Source organism: Lynx canadensis, chromosome B1 (genome assembly GCF_007474595.2).
Source record: "Lynx canadensis isolate LIC74 chromosome B1, mLynCan4.pri.v2, whole genome shotgun sequence".
In the NCBI taxonomy this organism is placed as follows: Eukaryota; Metazoa; Chordata; class Mammalia; order Carnivora; family Felidae; genus Lynx; species Lynx canadensis.
Genome location: NC_044306.2, coordinates 142,633,419 through 142,654,862, shown reverse-complemented (window position 1 = coordinate 142,654,862; position 21,444 = coordinate 142,633,419). Strand labels below are relative to the sequence as shown.

The 21,444-nt window shown below is 37.9% G+C and overlaps 1 protein-coding gene across 1 annotated transcript in view; it reads left to right on the top strand.

Annotated features, from left to right (window-relative positions):
- Nucleotides 1–21,444, top strand: part of MRPL1 (mitochondrial ribosomal protein L1) — a 98,739-nt gene that overhangs the window by 67,609 nt on the left and 9,686 nt on the right. The window contains exon 8 of the mRNA XM_030313623.1: nt 19,949–20,030. Within this exon, the coding sequence (XP_030169483.1) occupies nt 19,949–20,030 (82 nt within the window). The remainder of the gene's footprint in view (nt 1–19,948; nt 20,031–21,444) is intronic.

The following is a 21,444-nucleotide window of genomic DNA, read 5'->3' as shown; positions in this document are numbered from 1 at the left end:
TGGGCTCTGTACTGATAGCTCAGAGTCTGGAGCCTGCTTCGGATTATGTGTTTCCCTCTCTCTTTTCCCCTTCCCTGCTCACGCTCTGTCTGTCTCTCTCTGTCTTTCATAAATAAATAAATGTTAAAATAAAGTGATTTTTCATTATAATATTTTATGAAAAACCATAAAATCAGGAATCTTGATGTTTTATCTTCATTTTATCGGAGAACACTGCAGGCTCCTTGGGTTCATAGCACTTTAGAAAAGAAAATCTGAAAGGCAATTAAACCATATTCATTATATTTCTGGTAAGAAAGTAAAGAAATTAAATACCACACATTTTCTTGGAATTTATTGCTTTATAAATTCTTACTTCTAGTTAAGCTCTTATTTGTAAATACCCCCAATGTCTTCATATTTTTCTTCAGTTTTTTATTTTGAAAAAATTTAAATGAATGGAAAAGTTGAAAGAATAGTACCATGAACACCTACATACTATATTCTCATCACCTAAATTCACCACTTTTGTTGCATTTGCTTAGTAAAATTAGTTTGCTTAGTGAACGTAGTAGATATCCTTTTTATTTTCTGAAACACATAAAATTAAGTTGCAGACATTGTAACACTTCACCCCTATTTTCTCATGCAGAACCTTAGAACATTCTCTTATGTGTATATGCTTTCCAAAGTAATTTTTTTAAATTTTATTTTAATGTTTATTTAGTTTTTTGAGAGAGAAACAGAGGGAGAGAGACAGAGTGCAAGGAGAGGGTCAGAGGGAGAGGGAGACACAGAATCCAAAGCAAGCTCCAGGCTCTGAGCTGTCAGCACAGAGTCCGACGGGGGCCTCAAACCCACAAACTGTGAGATCATGACCTGAGCTGAAGTCGGATGCTTAACTGACTAAGCCACCCAGGTGCCCCCAAAGTAGTTTTATTTTTTAATATGGCTTTTAGAATTTATTTATTGGTACTTTTTCTATTTATAATTTATTGATTTGTTGTTTTTCTTTATCCTGTTATCCTGAGATTTTTGCTCTTGTTGGTTTTTTAATTTTCTAAATTTTGTATGAGATTTGAGTTTTTACTTTTTTTAATGAAAGAGTTTAAATATGAATTTGCCTCTCTATATGTTTTTATATTTAGGTTTTTTTTTGTCATTTTTAAAATAATGTGTCATGGTACTTTTTAAACTTATTTGGCAGAATATTTTAAAATTTGGAAATTTTTTTAGCTTGTTTAACTTTTTGTTGTACTCTAGTTTGACTGCCTTCTTGTTGAAGAATGCACCCTTTGTAGTTTCTACTTTTAAAAATTTCTTGAGTCTTTCATTGTGGCCTGTGGCATAACATTAATAGTCTGTTTTCAAGTATACCAATGACACTTGAAAATAGCATGTATTATGAGCCTTCCAGGTAAAGATAGTGGATTGAACACCACAGTGATAACTGATTAGAAGATGCCAAATGTAAGTCAGCAATGGAGAAAGCCAAAAAATTAGTACAGTCTAAATTTCAGAATCTTTAAAAAGGCTCAGGATCTGGCTTTAGATACTTCTGGAACCAGGTATTAGTGGCATGTCTGGGAATGGGGCAAGAGACCTCTGAAATAAGGGAGATTCGTTGAAAACTATTGAAGATTCTTACATACTTCGTGACACTGGGTGACTGCCCTTTCCCATGCTGGCAGATGGTTGTAAAGATTAAAAGAGAGAGTTTTTAAGCTGGGGGAGATCAGGAGTTAAAATTGAAAATGGAGATAAGTGAATCTATGTATACCGAATGCTGAGAAATTCTTCCCCCCATCCCCTGCCCTCTTCTCCCTTGACTTGGCTTTCAGAACTCTGGCAGGAGGAGATTAGATGAGTCTTGGTTCAATAATAACAACAACAACAACAACAATAATAGTAATAATAATAATAGCAGTAGTGGTAGTACTGTTTAGCAGTCAGATTTATTTTCAGGTTCCCCTTTCCCTTCTTTCTTCCATACCCTCTCTTTTTTATTTATTTTTTTCTTTTAATAGCTCTTTGAAGTTTTTCTTTTTTATTTTCTTCTTTCCTCTCTTTATTTTTGCTTTTCTTACCTCATTTCTACTCTTCCCTCTCTCTGGCTATCCACCTACATGTTGGGAAGATGAAAATATAATTAAATTTATGGGAAAATTAGTATGAATTAGTGGGAAATGAATACCACAGAATAGTTTCTCAGTGACATGTGAGTTAATTAACTTTGATTACATAAGGTATCTAATCAAAAGCTGTCTGGTAGATGTTGCCCAAGTTAATAATGCTATATCTTTAATTATTTATTTAAAAACAATTTTTAATATAAAAGTTTGTTCTCTAAAGATGTTTAAGTGTTTTTCTGTAATCTTATATTATTAAATTGTTACATTATAAATTTTTAAAAAACATATTTGACAGTCTCTGAATTATTACTAATTCCAAGTTAGTGGCATTAGTAAGTTTATTATGAAACACTGATTCCTCCTTTAAGTGAATGGAGTCCTACTTTTCCTATTTATTTTCTTATATCACAGGACAAGATCCCACTAGTATCAAGTAAAAAAAAATCAAGTTAAAAAAAGGAGAGTATTCTAAAGCAACTATGTACTTTAAAAATATGTATGTCATTTGTTCTTTTTCTGTTTAGAAACTATTTCTATCCTTTTTTTTTTAATTTTTTTTTAATGTTATTTTTGAGAGAGAGAGTACAAGTGGGAGAGGGGCAGAGAGAGAAGGAGACTCCAGCAGACTCCAGAAGAGACTCCAGAATCCAAAGCAGGCTCCAGGCTCTGAGCTGTCAGCACAGAGCCCGATTCAGGGCTTGAACTCATGAACTGTGAGATCATGACCTGAGTTGAAGTCCAAGGTTTAACCAACTGAGCCACCCAGGCACCCCTCTATTCTTTTAATTAATATATACTTAGAACATAAAACCTTGAATAATTTGCAATGAGGAAGACTTCTAAAAACTTCTCTGAATATGATCGAAAATTTGAAGGATATCTTTAAAATATACATTATGTCATAGACCAGCTTTGACATGCACAGTTATCATAACATTAAAGAAAAACAGCTGTAGGGGCACCCCTGGGTGGCTCAGTCAGTTAAGTGTCTGACTTCGGCTCAGGTCGTGCGTGATCTCACAGCTTGAATTCAAGGCCTGCTTCAGGCTCTGTGCTGACAGTTCAGAGCCTGGAGCCTGCTTCAGATTCTCTGTCTCCCTTTCTCTCTGTCCCTCCCCAGCTCGCACTCTGTCTTTCTATGTCTCTCAAAAATAAGTAAACATTCAAAAAATAAATAAATACAAACAGCTGTAGCCCTTTTACAATCACATAAATAACCAGATTTTGAAGACTTGTAAATGTTAATGGTATTGGCGGATAAAACCTATACTCATTTTCTAAAAGGAAAAAAACAGGGCAAGACAGCTCAGATTTACATTTATACTGTATCATGCCAAGACCTGATTTAACTGGTGTTTCTTGTTCAGATTTCAAAAATACTTGGATCTTTGACACACTTAATATAAAGGCAATGACTTTGATGTGCTTTTCTCTCCTTTTTAAGGTTGTGGACATGGTTCATTCATAGGCATGTATCACTATGCTTTGCTTATGTAATAGTGAATTGTTTTGTGGCAAGAATATTGTTAATGTGGCAGCTGATAAAAGCTGAAGTATATTATAACAAAAATAAACAAGTTCAGGGCAAGAGAATGTAAACATAGTAAAATCTTATGTTGAAATCAGAGCCTCCAGTTTTAGCAAACATGTTACAACAGGAAAAGTGAATATGCTGAAGTTCAGTTGAACAGCAAGGTGTGGATAACATAGTACCTGGAAATTGAAGGGTTATTTTACAGCAGTGAGGCTTATAAGTTGAGAAAGTGGCAAGCTAGGAATATTGCTTAAATCAGTTAGATACAAGCAACAGTTGGATAAAAGGTGGTAGGCCATTGGTTCATAGCTCAGTGCTACTTCCCCTCTCCTTTTTCTCCATTCCTTCCAGTTGATAATTAACTTCTCTTTTGTTACATTATTGGTGGTATACTATAGCATGCTGTGTCATAGATAAGGGAATTAAAAACAGAAGAAAATAAACTATAGAATGTAAAGTCAAATTCTGTGCTTGTTCATATTAAAAGTGAAAGAAGTCGGGGTGGGGGGGGGGTGCCTGGGTGGCTCAGTCAGTTAAGTGCCGACTTCAGCTCAGGTCATGATCTCACAGTTCGTGGGTTCAAGTCCTGCATCGGGCTCTGTGCTGACAGCTCAGAGCCTGGAGCCTGCTTTGGATTCTGTGTCTCCCTCTCTCTCTGCTCCTTCCCCACTCGTGCTCTGTTTCTGTCTCTCAAGAATAAATAAACATTAAAAAAAAAAAAAAAGTGAAGGAAGTAGATTGGCAATAGATCTTAGATATCCAAGTGTATGGGGCTAAAAAAGAGGAAAGAGAAACTATTTATCCAGAACCCAATATGTGCCAGCATTCTGCTTGATCCCTTATTGTGAGAGCTATGCATATTTAACTGGGATGAATAATCCTTATAGTATTTTTTACATTATATCTTTTGGATGGATATTTATCAGTGTTCTTCCCAGTAGGAGTATTAAATCAAAAAGTGTTTATTATCACTTCTAGTTTTCTTACTTATATACTGTTATGAAATTAGATAATTTCCTAGAACTTTTGGGAATTGAAAGTGTGAGTTTCACCTTTTACCAGATATGAATTGTAGCATAAGAAAAACCATAACATTTGAGAGAAACAGCTAACTTTTCTTTTTAATTCATTGTATTAACGTAATAATGTAGTGATCACTGATTAATAGAATAACATGCTGAAAAACATTTGTGTGATAACGTGTAAAAGGGGAGTAAACCAACTTGCTTCCCTTTGTTTGTTAATTCATTTTTTAATAAGTAGTTGTCATTATATTGCATAAACAGCTTTCTTTTGTTAACTTTATTTCATTAAAAAAATTTTTTTTAATGTTTATTTATTTTTGAGACCGAGGGAGACAGAGCACAAGCAGGGGAGGGACAGAGAGAGAGGAAGGCACAGAATCCGAAGCAGACTCAAGGCTCTGAGCTGTCAGCACAGAGCCTGACAGGGGGCTCGAACTTGCAAACAACGAGATCATGACCTGAGCTGAAGTTGGACACTTAACTGACTGAGCCACCCAGGTGCCCCTGTTAACTTTATTTCAAAAGCCAGTGATAAGTTTGATAGCTTTTACTGAATTCTGTCTTTATTCAAATGTTGGGAGAAGAAATTGAATAGATCTGAAAGATAATTCCTTGTGAGTTTCATTAGTGTTACTTTCAAACAAATAACATTCGCTAATATAGTATTTGCAGTAAATAATAAAACACCAATAAGACCCTATTGTGAATTATCAAATATATTAAATAGAAACATAAAGAGGACCTGGCTGGCTCAGTTGGTAGAGCCTCTGATTCCAGGGTCATGAATTCACCTCCCCCATTGGGTGTGGAGCCTTGTTTAAAAAAAAAAGAAAGAAAGAAGGACAAAATTAAGCATTTTCTAAGTAGCTTTATTATAAGCAATGATGAAAGTTGCTTTTGCCTGAGAGCACCCTCCTTCTCCCATTTAGATTTTGGCAAAGATAAAGAATTTGTTAAAGTGATGTAAAGCATAACTCCTATCACAACTTGTCTTTGCATGAATTTGTATATATTTGGAGACAAATAATGTATTCTAATACAGGAGTTGGCAAACAGTGGCTCTTTGGTCTGTTTTTGTACTACTTGTGAGCTTAGAATGGTCTTTTAAAAAAGGGGTGTTAAAAAAAAGGAATATGCAGCAAAAATCATATGTGGCCTTAAAAGCCTAAAATATTTGCCATCTGGTTCTTTGCAGAAAAAGTTTGCCAACCCTAAAATATAAATACATAATACATAAGCCTGAAGTTGTGGTTCCAGGTGAGATGATGTAATCACATGACAACCTGTCTCGCACTGAATGCAACTATCATAAAACCTGGACAGAATGCATGGAGTAGCTATTTGAAGACTCTGAAAAATAAATAGTAGCAGGTGTATTAGGGAAGACTAGAATTTGAAGTACCACCACTCACTACTGGTGGTGAGTTTGCCATGTTTCTCTTGTGTTGTCACATGACCTGTTCTCAACATAGTTTGAAACTGAGAAGTGGACACTGGTGCAGACAGAGCTTTGGGAGAAGCCCTTTACCTCAGGCTTGAGAAATAGAGATAATGCATCCTAATGAGGACAGTTGGTGCCGAAGAGGATACAGGTACCTAAAATTTGAGACAGGGGAACCTTCCTTTCTGACTGGAGGATCTGAGGTCACAAGAGGATAGGGCACACTGTCTTTGCTTTTTTTCTCTTTCTGTTCTGTCAGTTAGCTCCCAATGCAGGAACAGTTACAGAGAATAAGTAGCAAAATGGGGTAAATAAAGCCCCAGCTTTCTGGGCAGGATTCCAAAAGGAGAGCCTGAGGGAACCAGAAAGTACTGGGAAGATCAACCTGGGAAAGGGACCTGATGAAAATTGTTTATGAACTACTGGAGATGAAATTAATAGAGATGACAGAGGATATAACTTGAAAATAGATCATAGGAATTATCCAACCTGAGAAACAAAGACAAAAGATTGGAAAAAAAGATAAAGCCTTAGAGTCCTAGAGGCCAGTAACAAAGATCTAACTTTCATATTATTGGTGTCCCAAAAAGAAGGAAGTGTCATGCAGAAAATTACTTAAATAATGATGTAATTATGGACAAACTCTCACACTTCTCTGGTAGAAGTACAAAGTGGTATAGCCACTCTGTGAAACAGTTTGGTAGTATCTTATAAAGCTAAACATATATTGTATAGCCCACAAATTTTCTGGGGTTTTATCCCATAGAGTTGAAGCATTTAAAGTAAAATCAAAACTTAAGTTCACACAAATATCTGAACACATGTTTATAGGAACTGTTATTGATAATCATCAAAAGCTGGGAAAAACTCATTTGTCCTTCTATATGTGAATGGATTAAAAAAAACCTGTCTGGTACATCGTACAGTGGACTACTACTCAGTGATAAAAAGGGTGTGAGCTTGGGACACCTGGGTGGCGCAGTCGGTTAAGCATCCGACTTCAGCCAGGTCACGATCTCGCGGTCCGTGAGTTCGAGCCCCGCGTCATGCTCTGGGCTGATGGCTCAGAGCCTGGAGCCTGTTTCCGATTCTGTGTCTCCCTCTCTCTCTGCCCCTCCCCCGTTCATGCTCTGTCTCTCTCTGTCCCAAAAATAAATAAACGTTGGAAAAAAAAAAAGGGTGTGAGCTGTTGATGGAACCACCTAAATGAATCCCAGAAGGTTACATTCTATAACCCAAGTGAAAGTAGTCTCAAAAGATTATATATACTAACACAAAAGCACAGGCGACAAAAGAGATAAATTGGACTTCATCAAAATTTAAAAGTTTTGTACATCTAAGGACAATATCAGAGTGAAAAGGCAGCCAAATGAATAGCAGAAAATATCTGCAAATCATATATATATGGTAAGAGACTTGTATCTAGAATACATGAAGAACTCTTATACAGTAGTTCCCCCTTATCCGTGGTTTATCTTTCCACAGTTTCAGTTCCCCCATGGTCAACTGCAGTCTGGAGGCAGATGGTCCCTTGATGCACTGTCAGGAGATCACTGACAGCCTAACACTATATCACAACACCTGTGTCACTCACCTCACTTCACCTTATCATGTAGGCATTTTATCATCCCCTATCATCACCAGGGTGAGCATAGTACAATAACATGTTTTGAGAGAGACCACATTCACATAACTTTTATTACAGAATATTGTTATAATTGTTCCATTTTATTATTGTTCATCTCTTAACTGTGCTTAATTTGTAAGTTAAACTTTATCACAGATATGAATGTATAGGAAAAAACATAATTTAGAGGTTTGGTATTATCTTCAGTTTGAGGCATTCACTGGGGGTCTTGTTTCCCATGGATAAAGTGGGGGGCCACTGTAACTCAGTAATAAAATGATAAATAATTCAAAAAGTGAGCAAACGATCTGAACACACATTTTTCCAAATAAGATATACAAATGGCCAATAAAGACATGAAAAGATGCTCGGCATCATTAACCAACAGGAAAATGCAAATTAAAACCAAAGTGAGATACTACTTCACACCTATTGAGATAGCTGTTATCAAAAAAAAACCCAGAAATAAGTGTTGGCAAGGATACAGAGAAATCGGGACCCTTGTGCATTGCTGGTAGGGATATAAAATAGTGCAGTTGCCATGGAAAATGACATGATAGTTCCTCAAAAAATTAAACATAGAATTACAGTAGATCCATAGATTCTACTTGTGTATACCCAAAAGAATTGAAAGCAGGAACTCAGGTGTATGTAGAGCCATGTTCATAAGAGCATTATTCAAATAGCCAAAAAGTGGAAGCAACCCAAGTGTCCATGACAGACGAATGGATAAACAAAACGTATATTCAGGCACACTTTAGAGATTTTGCATGTTCAGTTCCAGAACCACCACAATAAAGTGGAATATTGCAATCAAGTGAATCAAATGAATTTTTTGGTTTCTCACTGCATATGAAAGTTATTTTTATACTATACGTGGTCTGTTAAGGTGTGAAACAGCATTATGTCTAAAAGAACAATTAAAAAATAGTTCATGGCTAAAAAACCCTAACCATCATCTGAACTTTCAGCGAGTTGTAATCTTTTTGTTGATATCAAGACATTCTGCTTTGATGCTGATGGGTGCTGACTGATCAGGGCAGTGATTGCCAAAGGTTGAGATGGCTGTGGCAGTTTCTTTTCAATGTTTATTTATTTTTGGGACAGAGAGAGACAGAGCATGAACGGGGGAGGGGCAGAGAGAGAGGGAGACACAGAATCAGAAACAGGCTCCAGGCTCTGAGCCATCAGCCCAAAGCCTGACGCGGGGCTCGAACTCACGGACCGCGAGATCGTGACCTGGCTGAAGTCGGACGCTTAACCGACTGCGCCACCCAGGCGCCCCGGCTGTGGCAGTTTCTTAAAACAAGTCAATAATGCAGTTTCCTGCATCGATTGACTCCATAACAAATATAATAATGAAAAAGTTTGAACTATTGTGAGAATTCCCAGAATATGACTGAGGTATGAATTGAGTAAATGCTGTTGGAAAAATGGTGCCAATTAACTTGTTTGACATAGGGTTGCCACAAACTTTCAAAATGTAGTGTCTGTAAAGTACAATAAAGTGAAGCTTAAGAAAATGAGGTATGTCTGTATGTACCATGGAATGTTATTCAGTCTTAAGAAGGAAGGAAATTTGACACATGCTATGTGTAACATGTATGAACCTTGAAGACATTATGCTAAGTGAAGTAAACCAGTTGACAAAGGATACTCTATGATCCCACTTATTTGAGGTACCAAGAGCCATCCTGTTCATAGAGACAGACAGTAGAACGGTGATTCACTTGATTGCAATATTCCACTTTATTGTGGTGGTTCTGGAACTGAACATGCAAAGTCTCTGAAGTGTGCCAGGGGATGGGGAAAGGGAGAATGGGGAAAATAGTGTTTAATGGGTGCACAGTTTTAACTTTTTGAGAGAAAGAGAGCGTGAGTGGGAGAGGGGCAGAGGGAGAGAGAGAATCTCAAGCAGGCTCCACGCCTAATGTGGACCCTGCTGCAGGGCTTGATCTCACGACTGTCAGATTATGACCTGAACTAAAATCAAGAGTTAGCTGCTCAACTGACTGAGCCACACAGGCGCCCCTTATTCATGTATGTATGTATGTATGTATGTATGTATGTATGTATTTAAAATCCAAGTTAGTTAGCATATAGTGCAACAATGATTTCAGGAGTAGATTCCTTAATGCCCCTTTCCCATTTAGCCCATCCCCCCTCCCACAACCCCTCCAGTAACCCTCTGTTTGTTCTCCATATTTAAGAGTCTCTTATGTTTTTGTCCCCCTCCCTGTTTTTATATTATTTTTGCTTCCTTTCCCTTATGTTCATCTGTTTTGCATCTTAAAGTCATATGAGTGAAGTCATATGATTTTTGTCTTTCTCTGACTAATTTCATTTAGCGTAATACCCTCTAGTTGCATCCACGTAGTTGCAGATGGCAATATTTCATTCTTTTTGATCGCCGAGTAATACTCCATTGTGTGTGTGTGTGTGTGTGTGTGTGTGTGTGTGTGTGTGTGTGTATATACATACATACACACACCACATCTTCTTTATCCATTCATCCATCGACAGGTGCCCTACTTTTAGACAAGAAAGATGGAAAAAGTTCTGGAGGTAGATGGTGGTGAGAGTTGCACAAAAATGAGAATGTACTTAATACCACTGAACTGTATACTTCAAAATAATTACAGTGGTAAATTTTTTGTATTTTCAGCACAGTTTTTAAAAAATTACAGAGGAAAGAAAAGAGGAAAGGTTACATACTGTTATTATTTGTATGACATTTTTGAGAAGACAAAACTATATAGTGACATATCAGGGTTTGCGAGGGTAGCAGTAGCTAAGAGATCACATCAGGAAGTTTTTTCTGTATCCTGTATTATGGTGGTTACTCAATTGTATGTGTGAGTTACAATGTGTGCAACTGTACACCTAAAAAAGGCCAATTTAACTGCTTTTTAATCTTGACATGTCTTTCATATGTATAGAAGTAGTATGTATAAATTTATAACTATTGAAGTCTGAATTTAGTGGAATACAAACATGGAATAGTTTCCTCCATTTTCTTATTGTGCCATGGGTATGATTTCCTTTCTGTGTTCCCTTCCCTGGCACATGAGATAGATCTCATAGTTTCCAGTGACTGTCAGTAATTACAAGTGCAGTCTGATGCAGTTCAGAACTCTAATCTCCCATGCAAAGATTTCCCTTGCTCAGTTTGGAACCAGGTTTTTATTGTTTATGTGATCTGATGTGAGGAGGGCTTATGAAGTCTTCACTCACAAAACCTCCCACTCTAGACCTTAGAGTTCTGCAATGACTTGATTCACTTCTGAGATACTTTGCCCCAATCTGTTTCTCAGGCCTGACTACCCTGGGGTATTAAGGCAGGAAAGGCACATGCCTCTGCTTATCTGCCTGAATTTGTTGCCCCCACTTGATCATTGCTGCTTCTCTGGCCAGCCCTTATTGGTTTGAGGTCTTTAATACCACATGTTCAGCCCACTAGTCTCCCCTTCTGACAGGTGCCCCCCCATCTCCACAGAGTAGCTTCTTGGAGCCTTGCCTCCCCTCACTTGGCCTGCTTCTACTTAGGTAGGTGTTGATTATAATAGCACCTTTTTGGCGGCCTTAATTGTTGGTATCTTTCTTTAGAATATAGGGTATTAAATGCCTTTTTTTGCTTTCATATTTAGGACCTGATAATCAGTCCTGAAGAAACTTCCAGAAAAGCCCCATGCAACATCTTCTTCCAAACACATATCTAAGCTTACAACAGCTGTTAAAACAGTTGCTAAGCATTTTCCCTACTGTTACTTTAAATGGCAATGCAATTCTTAGCCTGACAAAACATTTTTTTTTTGCTTCATCTGCATAGTAGATGGATACGTAGTAGGATACCAAAAATCTCTCAGCACCCAACAAAGCTTTCTGTTAACCAAACAAAACAAAAATCTTTTTCATTGCACAAAAATTAATGGCTTTTTTTGCCCATTCACTTCCTCAAACATCCTTCAGTCTGTCTTCCACATCAGGGGTTTGCAAACTGGCCTGGGGACCATTTCTAGCTCTCCACGTGTCTTTGTAAGTAGCGTTTTGTTGGAACACAGGTGCAGTCATTCATTTGTGTATTGTCTATGGCTTCTTTCTTGCTAAAATAGCAGAATTGAGTAGTTGCAACACAGACTGTTTGGCCTGCAAAGCCCCAAATATTTACTGTCTGACCATTTATAGAGAAAGTTTGCCAACTGTTTTATGCATACCCTTCCTCTAGAATTCTTTGTAAGACATTGATCAGATATACCATTTGTCTGCTAAGAAACATTGTATAGCTTCTCACTGCTCACAGTTCTAAATAAAATCTTTATCTTTATATTCACATCTCTTTGTAGTCTCGAATCACTACATCAATTTCAAATTTAGCATTTCTTGCTATTTTCAGGGAGGCAGGCTAAAGTCTGGAGTTACCAATTGGCAGCTTACAGGCTGAATTAGGTCCCCAAACTTATTTTATTGGGCCTGGATAGTGGTTTTGTTTTGTTTTCTTGAATCAGCATTTAAAAACTAGATGATATCACAAAGAACTTCAGATTTCTGGTTCTTGACAAGTCGGGGATTCTGGTAACAGTGGACCCACAGCCCTCAGTGTAACAGTTTATTAGTGTCGAGTAGCTTACTATCTCCTCCATATGGAGTGTTGCTATCCACCTCTGCACAGCCTGTGTCACACAGGTGTTGTAGACATATGCACTCAAACCTAGGCCTCTTCAATCCTGCACATTACCTGGTCTGGCCACTGTAGGCATTTGAATTTGAGTTTGCAACCCTAGGCCTAGATATAATGAGTCACTTAATGGTAACCTGTTCTACCTTGTTATCACATTAGCTCATGCTGCTCCTTCTGCCTGGAAGATCCTCATTGTTCCTCAAAACTTTTCATCTTTTAAGACTAACTTAATCTTTAAGCCCATGTATCACCTTCTTTGGGTAGCCTTCTCTGTCAAAGTCCATCACTTCTTCCTCTGTGCCCTTGTAGAACGTTGTTCATATAGTTAGAGTGTCACCTGTGATGTTGTATTTTAGTGACCAGATTCTAAGCTCCCTGAGGGCAAGTTTTGATTCTTACTCATCTTTCTGTTTCTAGCTTCCAGGATGATGATGGACAGAGTGGGGGCCAAGAGAGGGTTGCTGAATGATAGGGTGTAACCACCTAAAAGCTTGGAGGGTAGTAAAGGATTCATTTGGCAGAAAGAAAAATTCATATTTTTCCCACTTAAATGCATATTCTTTTCCATTAAGTATTTCACTTAGTTTCCTCTTTTTCAGCTCTTAGTTTATAACAAACTCCTTTTGTATTTTCCCAAAACTTATACTCCATCTTTCGTAAGAATTACCAACACTTAAAAACTGTGTCCATGGTCACAAGGTAGAGGAAATGGGGTTCAGATTTACATTTCTCTGCCTTTAGAGCTCATGAACATAGCTGCTGAGCTACTTCTTACCAGGGTGTGTGCACTTGGATAAGTTAACAAAGTTTTCCAAGTCTGTTTCTTTTCTTTTCTTAAAGTTTTTATTTATTTTGAGAGAGAGAGAGAGAGAGAGAGAGAGAGAGAGAGAGAGAGAGAGAGAGAATCCCAAGCAGGCTGATAGCACAGACCTGACGTGGAACTCAGTCCCACCAACCACGAGATCATGACCTGAGCGTAAATCAAGAGTCAGACACTCCACTGACTGAGCCCCCCAGGAGCCCCCTAGGTCTCAGTTTCTAATGGTAAGAGAGCAATTGCAGTAGTTCCTATTTCAAAGGATTCTTAGGAGAAATGAATGAGAATGTTTAATGCTTAGAATAGAGCTTGGCTCAGAGAATTTACTCAATAAATAGAGCTGCTCAATCAATCAATTATTATTATTATTACTTTCCTTAATGTTGTATAGAGGACACACAGATTATCTTCCTTTCGTTGGTTTAGACTGTAAGGAGTCATGGTGATTAAGAGGATTTGCCCATCTGCAGAATCTTAGAACATTGCATTTGGAAGAGATTTGGGAGGCCAGATGTTCTAACAAGTGCTTTCCAAAGGAGCAGTCCTCTTTACAGTTTCCACTTAGAGATGATCATACATTTAGAGGCTGTCAGAACATTTATAGTGACAGTAGTTGGCCACTTTAGGAGGATCATGTGATTGTTTAAAAATCATGTATATGTATTTTGCTTGTGTGTGTATTTTCTTTTTATCCTCTGTAAAAGGTAAAAAATTCAGTCAGATTATTTTCCTACACTGTAATCCTTAGTCTTCCAAAATATTTTAAGACTTACCTTTTGGCTAGCAGTTCTCAAAAGTGTGACTAGGGATCCCTTTTAGCTGACACACTTTTTTCAGAAGCCTTTCTTCTCTCTTTCCCTTTCTTTTAATCAGATAATCCATGAAGCCTGTGAAAGCATAGGGTAATTTTTTTGTGTGCTTGTGTGCAGTTTTCTGGAGTGAGGTTTCATGACCCAAAAAAGTTTAAGAGTCATTGCTTGGGCGGGGCGGAGTTAAGATGGAGCTAAGATGGTTGCATCGTAGGAGGACCCTAGGCTTGCCTTGTGTCCTCCTTGAACACAGCTAGGTAATTCTGAAATCATTCTGAATACTCAAGAAATTGACCTGAGGACTGATAGAACAAACTCCACAATTCGAGGGAGAGAAGAGGCTGCTTGGAGGAAGGTAGGAAGTGTGGAGACCTGGTTTAGGAGAGAAATGTATCTGATCAAGGGTGCTGCAGAGGGGAGGGAGTCCTGGTTGTGGAGAAAGGCCAGAGAGAGAGAGTGGAACACACAGGGATAGATACAAGAACACTTCCCCAAAGCCATTGGCTGGGAAAAGGAGAGGGGCTGAATTTTGAGTTTTTGCAGCCACTGGGGCTCCAAGACTGGAGTTTTCAAAGGTCCCCAGGCTTGGCTGTAATAAAGACCTGAGGGTGCTGTACTCCTCCTGGAGTGGAGGCAGGCAAACAACCCAGGGCAAGCTGTGCAATATGAAGATCATCTAAGGAGTGGGGAGGGACTGTGAGTACATTTTGGAGCGCATCTGTGAGAGGTGGCATTGCCTGTCCAGGGACAAAAGAACTGGTGGGCACCATTTCACTCCCCCAACCCCTCAGCATAAACCAACTTCAGTAAACAGCACAGTGCCAACATTGGCTGCCTAACCTGCTGAACACCAAGTCCCGCCCACCCTGCGCTCTGCTGGGGTAAGTTTGCCTAACGACTGGTGCCAGCGGGACCCCTCCCTGAGAAGACCAGCACAAGCCCCCACACCCACTATGTCTGCTGACCATAGAGTTCTGCAAAAGTTCAAGTCTAGTAGAAATGGCATCAGGTCTCTTTTAGCAAGCTGACTAGAGCACACCTAGTTAAAACTTGCCACATTTCTGGCTAAGGTCCAAATGCTCCCCACTGCAGCCAAGGAGAAACTCTGCAGAGAGAGGACTGACCTGAGGGATAGAGCAGCCATAACACAGCAGCAGAGTGCATACAGCACACTCCAGAGACACTTCTTGAAGTGCTAGGCCCTGAAAATTAGATTCCCTCTTCTTCATAAAGCCATTACTCTCAGGATCAGGAAACATTACAGGCTTTCATAATACACAGAAGACAGAGACGAAATGCCAAGATGGAGGAATTTGTCTCAAAAGAAAAAACAAGAAAAGGTCACAGCCAGGGATCTAATACATCTCCCGAGGCCAGGGAAACAAAAGCAAAAACAGACTACTGGGACTTACATCAAGATAAAAACCTTCTGCACAGGAAGGAAAACTGTGAACAAAACCAAAAGGCAAACTTTGGAATGGAAAAAGATATTTGCAAATGACATACCTGGTAAGGGGTTAGTATCCAAGATCTGTAAAGAACTTCTCAAACTCAACATCCAAAAAACAATCCAATTAAAAAATGGGCAGAGGATGGGGTGCCTGGGTGGTTCAGTCAGTTAAACGCCTGACTTCAGCTTAGGTCATGATCTTGCAGTTTGTGAGTTTGAGCCCTGTATTGGGCTCTCTGCTGTCAGCACGATGTCCGCTTCAGATACTCTGTCTCCCTCTCTCTCTGCCCCTTCCCTACTCTCTCTCTCTCTCTTTTTCAAAAATAAATATTTTTTTAAAAAATGAGCAGAAGACATGAATAGACATTTTTCCAAAGAAGACATACCGATGGCTTACAGACACATGAAAAGATGCTCAACATCACTCATCGTCGGGGAAATGCAAATCAATACCACAATGAGATATCACCTCACACCTGTCAGAATGGCTAAAATTAACAACACAGGAAATAGATGTTGACAAGGATGCTGAAAAAGGGGAACCCTCTTGCACCGTTGGTGGGAATGCAAACTGGTGCAGCTACTCTGAAAAACACATGGAGGTTCCTCAGAAAGTTAAAAATAACTACCCTTTGATCCAGCAATTGCACTAGCCGGTTTTACCCAGAGGATACAAAAATACTGATTTGAAGGGATACATGCACCTGGATATTTACAGCAGCATATCAACAATAGCCAAGTTATGGAAAGAACCCAAATGTCTATTGACTGGTGAATGGATAAAGAAGATGTGTACATATACAGACACACACACACACACACACACACACACACACACACACACACACACACACAATGGGATACTACTCAGCCATCAAAAAGAATGGAATCTTGCCATTTGTAAGGATGTGGAGGGAGCTAGAGAGTATTATGCCAAGTGAAATAAGTCAGTCACATGTGATTTCACTCATTTGTGGAACTTAAAACAGGTGGGGCAGCTGTGTGGCTCAGTAGGTCGAGTGTCTGACTTCAGCTCAGGTCATGACCTCATGGTTCATGGGTTCGAGCCCCACTTTGAGCTCTGTAGAGAATGCTCAGAGCCTGGAGCCTGCTGCTAATGCTGTGTTTCCCTCTCTCTGCCCCTTTCCTGCTCATGCCCTGTTTCTCAAAAATAAATGTTAAAAAAAAAATTTAAAAAGAACAACAACAGATGAGCATAGGGGAAAGAAAAAGAGAGGCAATGCAGAAAACAGACTGTTAACTATGGAAAACAAACTGAGGACTGCTGGACTGGAGTTGGGGGGGGATGGGCTAAATGAGTGATGGGCATTAAGTGAGGGCACTTGTTGAGATGAGCACTGGGTGTTATATGTAAGTGATGAATCACTAAGTTCTACACCTGAAACTAGTATTACACTGATGTTAACCAATTGGAATTTAAAAACCTGGAAAAAAAATTGTTGCCTTAGACACTTTCATGAATACAGTTTGCCTTGCATACATCTGCATCTCAAAGGGATTAAAAAATGGTCAGGAACAGCAGATTTTTAGTTTCTCATAATTGTAGAAACTCATGAAGACAGGTTAGGAATTGCATGGAAAGATGAAAATCTGATAGTTAAAGCAAAGAGAGTCACAGAGTTCACCTCCACCCAAACATCTTTGGTAAATCTTCCTTCTAGTCTGCTTAGGGAATTATTTCTGACATAATACGGGAGGGATGTTAAGCAGAAGTAGGATTCAGAATTTTCATTTCTTGACACCATGTGTGCTACAGAATGAGGAATAACTGTCTTGCCCTATAGTAAACAGTCTTTAGCTAAACATAGATAGTATTGTGACTATTAGATATTCAAATACACACATATACACATATGCAAATACAGTGCTTACCATAGTCAAGGTCCACCAGTCCCATTTTTTTTTCTTTCCTGCTGTACCAAGTCTTATGCTCTGATACTGAGAATCTAACAGATAATACCATCTCCTCAAAATGGTTCATCCTTGCCTTTTTGCATGAGAATATTGTATGAGAGCACCATGGAAGTGCAGAGTAACTGAGATATTGGTAGAAAAGCTTGCAAATGTTGCTTTCCTGAGTTCTCTCTAGATTACTGTCAGCCCAAGTACATTTCGTGTGCTAGTTTTGATAAAATTCATGCATGCATACATTTTTTTTTTTTTGGTCCATAATTATCTTAGCATCAGTAGCCCATTAAGTAATCATAATTAGGGATGCGTGGGTGGCTCAGTTGGTTAAGCCGACTTCAGTTCAGGTCATGATCTTGCGGTTTGTGGGTTCGAGCCCTTTGTCGGGCTCTGTGCTGACAGCTCAAAGACAGGAGCCTGCTTTGGATTCTGTGTCTCCCTGTCTCTCTGCCCCTCCCCCACTCATGCTCTGTCTCTCTGTCTCTCTCTCAAAAATAAATAAACATTAAAGAAATTAAAAAAATAACAAGTTATTATGTAAATCATATATATAATATATAATATATATTTCATAATATATATATAATTTTTCATAATTTTGTGTAATATCTAAAAGAAAAGGTAAAATGAAGTGTTATGGTTATAAATATATTTTAGAATTCCACAGAGGATACAGTACTAAAGATTAGAGGTGCTAAAATTTGGACAAAAATGTAAACTATGTTTAAAAACCTTTTTACATATTTTAGAACTTAATGAAATCATTGAAGGTATCCTAGTTCTGAAAGTTGCTGAGGAAGTCTTTGTTTTGTATTTCTAAAGCACATGTTGCATTTGTGTAGCATTTTATTTTAGCTTACTGTAGGCAGTATAAGTCTACAGAAAGTATAGTTGAGTTTAGTGTATTATAGATAGTATAACAATGTAGAGCATAACTTAATAGTTATTAAATAGTAAAAAAAAATATGTTGGACATCTTGCTTTTTCTTGTATCTATTACTTTCCCAAATTTAAGGTAGCTGTAGGTCTTTAACAAAGGGTGAATGAACTTACTAGAGCTGTAACTGTTACTTCAGTGGATGATAAAAAGGACAATTTGATTAATGTGGAGAATAAGGTTTTTGTTTTGATTTAAATTTTTTTTTAATGTTTATTTTTGAGAGAAAGAGAGACAGAGTACAAGCGGGGGAGGGTCAGAGAGTGAGGGAGAGACAGAATTGGAAGCAGGCTCCAGGCTCTGAGCTGTCAGCACAGAGCCAGATGCACAGCTTGAACTCACGAATGGCGAGATCATGACCTGAGCCGAAATCAGATGCCTAACCGACTGACCCACCCAGGCACCCCATTTCTTTTAATTTTTTTCAGTGACTGATTTGATTTTTAACATAGCAAATGTAAGGTGCCTTTTCTGCCAGTGAACTACTTGATTCACTGCAGATTAAAATCTGTAAGTTCTGTGGACTTCAGAAGGTGAATTAAGCATTGCTTGATTTTTTTTTTCCTATTAGAACTCCCACTTAAGGATTGGCATAAAGTGAAAATTCCTCCAATAATGTCCAAACCTTCTCATTTAGAGTTTGGTATTGCATCATGTTCAAGTGAGTGTCAAATAAATGTTGTCTGTTGGTAATGAGAATAATTTTTTCATGAGGAATTCTCTTTATGCTTATTACCCAGCACATTTCTTGCAATGGTCTCAGAGTCGTTGGAAAACAGAAACCTTGCTTGAACTTGAACTGTTACCATGTGATTTTTGCCAGTTATGCTATTATGAGTTTTACACGAATTTTAAAAAATTGATTCATTTGACAAAGCTTAAAATCCTTTAAACACTGGGATGGAATATAACTAATTTAAGTAGTGTATTTTAGAAGAGTAACATGCATTGAATTTGAATGATAAACACAGGGACTTTACAAATTTAGGAGCTAGGTTTTGGAGTTTTATGAGTAGTGCTTGTTCAGTATATATTTACTTACTGTAATTTTTGTTGAGTAGTGGGGTAATTATTACCGCATAGAGTGTTACCATAGCATACTGAAAATGTCTCTGTATCAGATATGTGATGTGTGAGTGTGTGTGTTAAGTAGTTTTATTTTGTATTCCTGAAAGCATGAACTTCTAAACATTTTCTTAGTTTCCTGTAAAAGTAAATTAATAAAAAAACTTCAAGAGGAAATATCACTAATTCCTTGGGAGTAGGGATCAGGGGATGGTATATTCTGTCTCAGGATGTGCTTTGGGGAAATTACTTGGAAATTAAGGAGTTTCAAGTAGAACAACTTCAAAATACTTTACTATGACATGTTCCATAAGATAATTAAGTCTTGACATGTAAGGACATGTGAATGTAGCATTCTAAAAGAAGAGTTACAGAAACTTTTTCTTCCAGAGTAAGGTCTTTTAATAGTTCGCATTAGTTGAATATTTGAAAGACACTGCCTAAAATAAATACTGATGCAGTTACTAAAAGTTGTATTGTCTTCTCACTTTCACATTATTAATGTTATATATCCTTTTCTTTCAGCTCGATATGCCAAGTGACCAGATAGTGGCAAATCTGCAAGCAGTTATCAGTGAAGTTTGTAAGCACAGACCCCTCAGTTTGGGTGAGTGGTTTGCTTGGGTAGACTTGCCTATAGCTTTCTGTTTCTTTAGAAATGTAAAATATTGGGGTGCCTGGGTGGCTCAGTTGTTTAAGCATCTGACTCTTGATTTTGGCATAAGTCATGATTTCATGGTTCATGGGATTGAACCTTTCATCAGGCTCTGTACTGACAGCATGGAGCCTGTTTGGGATTCTCCCCCCCACCCCGCCGCCCCCACCCCCTGCCTCTCTCTCTCTCTCTCTCAAAATAAATAGATAAATAAACTTAAAAAAAGTGTAAAATACTAAGAAAACAATCAAGCTGATACGCAAGTACAATATACAACAGCAGTAGTATTTTCAGGGATTAAATAAATAAAATTTAATTCTCCAAAGGATTCCTAATTACCTTATTAACATGTTGCTGTAGTTGTTTGGATAAGAGACCTCTTTAACATGAATAAGAAACATATCATGAAATCTTTGTAAATTCCCACATTATTTCTATCATTAAATGTAATAAACTTTGAAAGAAAACTGTAACTGATCACCTTAAACTTACAGTAGTGTTAAATAGAAACTAAAATCATTTATGAAATATTTTGAGTCCAGACCATTCACTTTGTCACTGGCATTAGCAATTGTCTTTCTTAATCTTACTTACATTAGAAAAGAACAAAGTTTTTAATTATGTCCTGAGAGACATTTCTTACAAACAGTGATTCATGGAGAGCAGTGAAACTTGATTGAGATATGAAAGCTGTTTAATAGGCTAGGAACACCTACAGTGTCCTTATTATTCCATTCTGTGCTGTGCATAGTCTGTGCATATTTCTCTCCTGGCTGGTTGCAGCCAAAAAAAAGGGTTCATTACACTATAGACTCTTCATTTATAGACTTAGCCTTATAGGACTCTGTCAGGTTTAGTTTTATAACCAAGTGTATAATTAAAACACAATCTTAAGCTATTTTTTTATCTCTTTGGGAGTTAAACACACTGGTGAATAAATACCTCATTTGTTAATTCTGCTGTCATAGATATGGCCATAGTACTTAGTAATTGTATGTGTACGCATTCTTATATTCCACGGAGCAGTTTGATTTCAGTATAGGATCTTCTGAGGCTGTCACAGGAGTGGAATGATGGACAGTAAATCTCAAAAACCAATGTATACTCTTTTGTCATTTTTTTAATTGAAGTGTGATTGACCTACAATATTGTTTTACTTTCATGTGTACAACGTAGTGATTCAACATTTGTATATGTTGCAAATTGATCACCACATAAGTCTAGTTACCATCTGTCACCATACAAGGTTAATAGACCATTATTGACTGTATCCCTTGTGCTGTACATTACATCCCCATGACTTATTTATTTCATAATTGAATGTTTGTATCTCTTGATCCCCTTCACCCACTTTGCCCCCTCCCCT